The 7,906-nt window shown below is 34.8% G+C and overlaps 1 protein-coding gene across 1 annotated transcript; it reads left to right on the plus strand.

Annotated features, from left to right (window-relative positions):
- The first annotated feature begins 2,336 nt into the window (after positions 1–2,336).
- Positions 2,337–6,424, plus strand: LOC107469016 (protein terminal ear1). Its single transcript, XM_016088406.3, has 5 exons — positions 2,337–3,589; positions 3,872–4,553; positions 4,784–4,903; positions 5,217–5,358; positions 5,857–6,424. The coding sequence occupies exons 1-5, from the start codon at positions 2,812–2,814 to the stop codon at positions 6,181–6,183; spliced, it is 2,049 nt and encodes a 682-aa protein (XP_015943892.1). The 5' UTR covers positions 2,337–2,811; the 3' UTR covers positions 6,184–6,424.
- The last annotated feature ends 1,482 nt before the right edge of the window (positions 6,425–7,906 follow it).

The following is a 7,906-nucleotide window of genomic DNA, read 5'->3' on the forward strand; positions in this document are numbered from 1 at the left end:
CTAGTAACGTATGTGTGTATTGAGGCGACGTTCTTGGGAAGCGTGACGGGCAGTAACATCCCATCATGAATGTGGGATCAGAGGAAGTCATGTGAGGAGACTTGACATACGTGGGCACCATGGATACGATTCACTGAGCCTGATAGGCCGACCTAAACCACAAATGTGACAACCACGATACTTGTGGCTTCCCGCATTGAAAGCCCTATTCTAGATTGGCCCATTACAAAGATTGGTCCTAATATACACTATCTATCGCGTTGACCACATGATACGACTACCGGCTTCTACACTAAATGCTTACAAAGCATGACGATTACAGGGTACGTGAGATTTTAGGGGATAGTGTGGTGCCCACTATCTCAGGTGAGCCCCACAATAAGATGACAAATATATAAGAGATGGGCCAACCTCCCAGGAGGTAACTAATCTTACCTTAATATTCTCTAACTCTTCACCCAGATACTGACTTGGGCGTCAGAGTGGTTTTGCAGGTACTATCCTTACTAGGGGTATGCATGGACCGATCCGGTTCGAAGACCCGACCCGGCCCCAAACACTTTAGGGGTTAATTTGGTGTGATTTCACCGGGTCTAGGACCGGGTAAGGGTCTCAAAAATAGACTCGGTCATTATTTCGGGTCGGGTCCGTGCCATGGCTCGGGTCACCCGAAATCGACCCAATAGCCCGGTCATCATACACAATTAATATTTTGTATTATTAGTGATGGATGATGGCTATTCTTTTGTGGAATTTAAGTATTGTAAACCTTAATATTTTGTGTTATTAGTTATTATAATACTATAAGTTAATATTTTATGTTTAAAATGCATAAGATTTTAAACTAATTAATGCATAATATTGTGTTATTTGTTTTGATTTAAATATTTGGTGTTATTAGACAATATTAGTATTGATTATGGTTATACTTTAATTTTAGAGAAGAGTTGGTTCTTGTTATATTTTTCTAAGTGAATTTTACCATGTCAAATAATGGTTGGAACTTAGAAATTTGGATATTTTCACATGCTAGCTTATAAGAAAGTATCAAGATAATGTAATGTTAACGACCCGGTTTTCATCCGGTTTTTACCCGGTATAATCGTGGCCTGAAAGTGTATAGGTTTCATCGGGTTTAGAGTCGGGTTCGGGTCTAATAAATAGACCCGGTATATATTTCGGGCCGGGTCTAGGTCACATCAAACCCGGTTTTATCCGACCCATGCACACCTCTAATCCTTACCATCCCACCGATAATACCTTTGCCTGTTCAGACTTACAACCAGCGGTCTCCTTCTTTTCACCAGACATACTTAGATAACGATCTAACAATTTCAAAAAAAAATTTAGTTATTTTTATGATAGCTTTTCCTTTTGATTGTTTTTCTTTTAGAGTAAATTGCTAAAATATACTCGAAAATTTACATTACTGACAAAAGTAATTCCAAAAGTTACGAACGAAAAATAAATCTTTGAAGATTTAAATACGTGATAAAAATAACTAAATATTCAATATGTATTCCAAAATATTCTTAAAGATCATATTTTAATACAATTTTTTGCAAGTATTATTAAAAAAATAAGATATTTTTATCTTTAAAGTTTGATAATTTTATGTCAAATAAATTTTTTTTAAAAAAAGTTTTTATTATGAATGACCAAATCCTTTTAAAACATAAAAAAATATTGAGATTAAATTTTGTTTCAAATTTTTGTGTGCACCTTTTAAAATTAAACGTCAGATCAAATAAATAAATTATTTACTAAATAAATATAAAAGTTTTTCAGTGGTTTATAAATAATATAATATTTATTGATTATTTTTGTTATCTTTTTTAAATTATTCGATAATTTATTTATCATTTATATTTTTAAAGATTATATTTGTAGTTAAAATTTTTAGATATAGATAATTTTAGTGTGAAATACCATAATATTTGATTATTTTGATATTTTACATTGCTATAACGATAGTATTAACGCTTTGTAAAAAAATATATTATTTTAATTATATAAAGACAAAACGTGATTGATATTATAAACACCCACAACAATGTATAATATATAATTTAGATCATCTTTAAAGATTTTACCATTTATAATCTAATATACAAAAATAAAAATTTTATATTTGTCGAGTAATATAAATTTTTGAATATTATTTTAGTAGTGTATTTTTTTATTAATAATTTAATATTTTCGTAATTTCGCTTTTTTCTAAAAGAGGAAAATCATTTTAAATACAACGTAGTACATGACATGGAGCGGACAAAAAACATTGAATCTCCTCCGGTATCTAAACTAAGGGGGTAGAAAAGTAATTTGGAGGAGCCACTAGGTGGCAAAGTACATTTTTGGCAACCTTGGCCCTTGATAGGAAAGTAGAGAACGAGCAAATAAGGCGAAGCAAACCAACCTTGTTCTTTCTTCCTCTCCTTGTCCAGCTTCTCCCCCCCTCTCTCTGTCTTTCCAGTTCCCACTCACTACTAAAGAAACAGAGTCAGGCACAAATAAACACACTCTCGCTCTTTGTGTTTTTTTTTTTTTCTCTCTCCGCCCTTAGATACCCGCGCGCTAGCCTCTTTTCCCCTCTGTATCCTTCTTTGTTCTCTGTTAAAACTCGCATATATACGGATACACAGTCGCAGAGACGCACGGTGATATTAGTTATTACACTACAAACAAATACTCATAACAGATAGAAAGAGAGAGATAGCGAGATTCTGGGAAGAGCCAACAAAAACGAAGAAGAGAGGAAAGAAAAGAAAAGAAAATAAAGAAAAACATAAAAGAAAATAAAGTCGTTTCCCCATGGGAGAAACCGGTATCATTGTCCGGTTCCCTGGAAACTTAGACCCCAGAGCTCAAGAGTTCATACCCACAAACACAACCCACACTCCCTTGCCGCAACTGGCAACCGTCTTCCCCCTTCCCCACCACCCCTACACCGCCCAACCCTCGTATCCACCTTACCCTTACCCTTACGCCCCATCCCTTGGGGTTGGTGTACTTCCCTTTCACGATGCTCAGCTTCCCCACGCCGCCGCCGCCGCCGCCGCCGTTCCATTCCCTCACTTCACCTCCGCCGCATATGCAGCTCCTCCTCCTCCTTTCCCGTCGCCTCACCTGTCCACGTCACCAACCCGGTCGTTGCTCCTGAGTCCCTTACCATCGGACCTGGCGGTTAGCGAGTCCTCACTGAGGCGCGAACTTGAAGTGTTCGGTGACGTCAGAGGGGTCCAGATGGAAGCCCTCCATGACGGAATCGTGACGGTCCATTTTTATGACCTCAGGGACGCCGAAACGGCGCTAACGGCGATTCGACAGCAACACATGCAGCACCAGGAGAGGCTCCGCAACCACTATGCCTCGTTGTTCAAGGCCAGAAGCGCGTTTCCTCTACCGCCACCGCCGCCGGTGGTTTCTCCGCCGGCGCCCGGTCTCATCGCCGGGAGAGCTGTGTGGGCGCAGTACGTTCTCCCGGTTTGCAACGCCGTCCCGGACGGTCAGAACCAAGGCACCGTCGTGGTCTTTAACTTGGACTCGGACGTTTCCGCCGAGAATCTCAAACGCGTTTTTGAGGCTTTCGGTATCTCTCGCTCTCTCAGCCAAAACAGAATTCCATTAATGTCGTTTAGTTTATGTTTTCTCGTCGTTTTATTTGTCTCCTTTTCGTTAAGTGAGAGTGAGATCTGAGAACTATGAAGGAGATAAAAAAGCTGTTGGAATTCAGTTAAACTTTTTTTCCATATTATATTCTATGCCTTCTTTTTAATTTTAAGTGATGTTGAAACGTCTCTATCTCATTCTTTTGTGAGTATCTCTTTTCTTAATCTTTTTATCTTTTGGCTTTTGGTTTCAATTTTTATAGGTGCAGTAAAGGAACTAAGAGATACACCGTCGAAAAAGAATCAAAGGTTTGTGGAGTTCTATGACGTTAGAGATGCGGCGAAGGCATTGAAAGAAATGGACGGGAAGGAAATTTATGGTAGAAAGGTTGTAATTGAGTTCAGTAGACCCGGTGGTCAAAGCAGAAAGTTCTTCCATTCCCCAGCTTCTAAACAAAAGTCTTTGAACCTGAATAATGTTCCACCGTTCTATGCTTCGAATCATCCTCATCACGTGCAACGCAAAAACTCGCGTCGTTTTGGAAGTTCATGCTGGAACTCTTCATGTTCTACTACATTTCCGCAATTGCCCTTGTGGAAGAGTTCAGGTGGTGGAAGCAAGGGAAGCGTGAACGGGGGTTCGGATTCTGGGTCCGTTGAGGCAGTTGGGAACGCCGTTTCGGAGGAGCAGCTGCAGCGGCGCTCGGACGCTAGTCAGAAGAGGAGTCCCGTTAAAGAAAGCGGCGAGGTCGGTGAAGGAAGCGTAAAACACCACTACCAGCAACATCATCAACAACAACATATAGTAAAGAGTAGACACTGGAAGGGGAAGCAAGGGAAGAAGCACGAGACAAGGTTTCTAATTAGAGAAGACGCCATTGTGGAGTCTAGTTCCAGAGATCCACGAACTACTGTGATGATCAAGAACATTCCCAACAAGTATAGGTTAGTACCATTGAATTGGATGTGAAGACTGTATAAAACGTTTAGTACTGTGCACATCAAAATTAAACTCTAATTACAATTACTCATGTTTATGTATAATTGTTAAAAATTTACTTTAAAATGTAATCCTATTGGGAGTATTCCAAATGGACATATGGGGTAATATTTTGGTCCCTCTGAAATCTTGTTGATACTGTGCATTTCTTTTGTTTTTCTTTGACTTGATGTAGTCAGAAGCTACTATTAAATATGCTGGACAACCATTGCATACACTGCAACGAACAGATTGGCGACGACGAGGACCAACCATTGTCTTCCTACGATTTTGTGTACCTTCCAATTGATTTCAAGTAATTCTCATCGTCTTACTCATACATACTTTCTCTTTTTTATTTTTATTTTTTTCCTCCTAATGTTCTATCGATTTACGTGTTTGCACTGTACAAATACTATTTCACTCCTATTTACTGGTCAAAGTGCAAAAAATACTATTAGAAATCGTCGGAGTTTTTGTTAAAGAATCCGTCATTGTTATATCCTCTAATTTCAATTACTATTACAATTACAATTAGCATAATTTGTGGCAATTTCTAATTACATTGCTGTGTACCAAAGACTATTATTTCCAATAATGCATTAATGTTGTAGTAAATGTTGTCACAGCAACAAGTGCAATGTGGGGTATGGGTTTGTGAACATGACATCTCCCGAAGCCACTCTGCGGCTATATAAGGCGTTCCACCTGCAACATTGGGAGGTATTCAATTCCAGGAAAATTTGTGAAGTTACATATGCAAGAGTCCAGGTATTTCATTATTTATAATGCTTGAGAGTTTCATTATTTCCACTAATTAATAAATCTGCCTATATACATGAACTATTAATGACACAAATAATACTCTATTTATTCTCTTTTATTTGATGTAATCTTTTAGATATACTACTATCAGTACACTTCGAATTAGTCAAGTTGGTTAGTAATTTAATTCCGTAACTCCCGGTTTCTCATGGTAAGTTCCAGATGCTGGTGTAATACATGAAAAATTGACAATTCAACTACATCAATCTAAAGTAAGATAGAAAAGACAAAGTGACAAACTATAGTATTTAATTGTGATACGCCGAAAATGTATCTGTAATTTTATTTTTTGATAGCAGTTAAAGTCAATAATAATTGCAGAATGTAAAAGCGTTTTTCGTGTTTCTAATTAAATCCATTGTAATATAGCATTAATCTATATGAAAACAAGAATAGTATTTAACTCGTTATGCAAGTACATTTATTTTTTATATATGTATAAAGGGTTTGGAAGCTTTGAAAGAGCATTTCAAGAACTCAAAGTTCCCATGCGAGATGGAGCACTACCTGCCGGTGGTGTTTTCACCTCCTCGGGACGGTAAGTCCCTGACGGAGCCACTTCCAATAGTTGGCAACAACAAGAACAACCACCACCACCACCACAGCATTATTATTCCCATGGCCATGATGAACGTTCAAAATGGTGTCCAAAACTCTGATGAGGATGATGATGATTTTGATGATGATGATAGGGCAACAAGAAGTGCTTCTACAATTGCTTGTGAAGACGTGCATAGTAGCCAAAGTGGCGGCGTATGTGATGATGATTGATGAAAACACTGAGTAGTGGTTGGAGAATAGTGCTGCTCCCTTCTGATGTTACAAATGTGTAAGTAAAAGGGTGGCATGTGCATGTTTGGTTTCTTGTCAATGTGTGACATTTAAGACTCTTATGAACCACACTCACACACCCTGCTGGTGGATTAACCATCCCATGTCTTAAGTTTTTCCTTTTTTTCTCCTCAAATATTTTCATTTATTGCTAGTAGTAGTTTCAGCCTAGTTGTATTAATTGAGTGTATTGATTAATAGTCCTCTTTTTTTCACTTTTTTTTTTTATTTCATCCTTTAAGAAATCTCTTGTAGCCTTGTAAGGTCTAATAAATTTAATTAACTTGTGTTTTAAGGATATATTTAAAAAGTATAATAATAAAATTATTTTAATATTTGTAATATATTCAATACATTCAAAATGTAAAATAAATTAATTTTTGCAATAATTTTTATAATAGATTTTTTATTGGTATATTTAATCTATGCCTGCGGAGCACAAGTTAACAATTTTTTTTAATTTTATTTAAAGAATATACACGAGACTCCATTTGACAATATCATTTAAAAAAATTGTGAAGATACTTTCAACATTTTTTTCTTAAATTTGAAGTTTAGAATTTTGATGTGATTATTGAAATTGATATATATTTAAATATTTTTGTCAATTAAGTTCAATTAAATTGGTTTTAATCCAATAAAATTACTCGCATAAAGTATGCAAAAGTTAATATTTTTTTGTGTTATTTCTTCTTTTTGTGTGTTTTCTTTTTTTCATCATTTTTTTATTATTGTTGTTGTATTTATTTTATTATGTCTCTTTTTTCCTTCGGGTGTTATTGTAGTATTTTTATTTCTTTTTTCTGTTTTTTTTATTATTATTATTCTTAAGAAGGTGAAAATAAAAAATCATAAGAAATAAAACAAAAAGAAAAAGATGATGACGATGACGAAGAAGGGAAGAGAGGAGTTTTGAATTGTGCGAATTTAAAAAAAAAAATAGCACTGAAACTTTTTAAGCTTTGACAGAAAATTTTTGAATTTTGACATCAAAATTTTTAACGGTATCACAATAAATTTTTTAACTAATTAAAAGTTATGGAAACAAAGTTAACACTAAAATTTCTTAAAAATAATACCAAAATTTTTTAACTGTGACACCAAAATTTTTTTCTAACATATCATTTTTTCTACTTTTTTTCATATTCTAACTTTTTTTTTCTTTCTCTCAACATGTTCTTGTTTTTCATATTCTGTTATACAAAAATTTTTATGTATCTTATATTTTATTTCAAATGGAAGATTTTATCTAAACAAATTTATTTTAAAGATGAATTGTATACTCGTATATCCTAAACAACAAATTGTCTCATAATATGGCGTGAAAATCAATTCAAATTTTGTATATCATAGTAAAATTTTAGTGTTTTATATAACAAATTACAATGTCATTTCTATATTTCATTTTTGTGTTTTATCTAATAAATTTTGGTATCATTCTTCTTCTAAAAATGCTACAGGATCAACAGAAGTTATTATTTTTGATCAATAGTTAATTAGTAATATTTAAAAGTATGGGTTAAAAGTAAGATCAATTCAAATTCTATGTTTATCGTAATAAAATTTTAATATTTTATATAACAAATTCCGATGTCATTTCTATTTTATTTATGTGTTCTAATAAATTTCGATGTCATTCTTCTTTTTCTAAAAAATATTATAG

Source organism: Arachis duranensis, chromosome 10, assembly GCF_000817695.3.
Source record: "Arachis duranensis cultivar V14167 chromosome 10, aradu.V14167.gnm2.J7QH, whole genome shotgun sequence".
Taxonomy (NCBI): Eukaryota; Viridiplantae; Streptophyta; class Magnoliopsida; order Fabales; family Fabaceae; genus Arachis; species Arachis duranensis.

What these genes read in the sequence shown, in the direction of transcription:
- LOC107469016 (XM_016088406.3), top strand. Translation starts at nt 2,812, where the DNA reads ATGGGAGAAACCGGTATCATTGTCCGGTTCCCTGGAAACTTAGACCCC. An exon ending in ACGCGTTTTTGAGGCTTTCG is followed by an intron (nt 3,590 to 3,871) that starts GTATCTCTCGCT and finishes CAATTTTTATAG; the next exon opens with GTGCAGTAAAGGAACTAAGA. An exon ending in TACCTTCCAATTGATTTCAA is followed by an intron (nt 4,904 to 5,216) that starts GTAATTCTCATC and finishes ATGTTGTCACAG; the next exon opens with CAACAAGTGCAATGTGGGGT.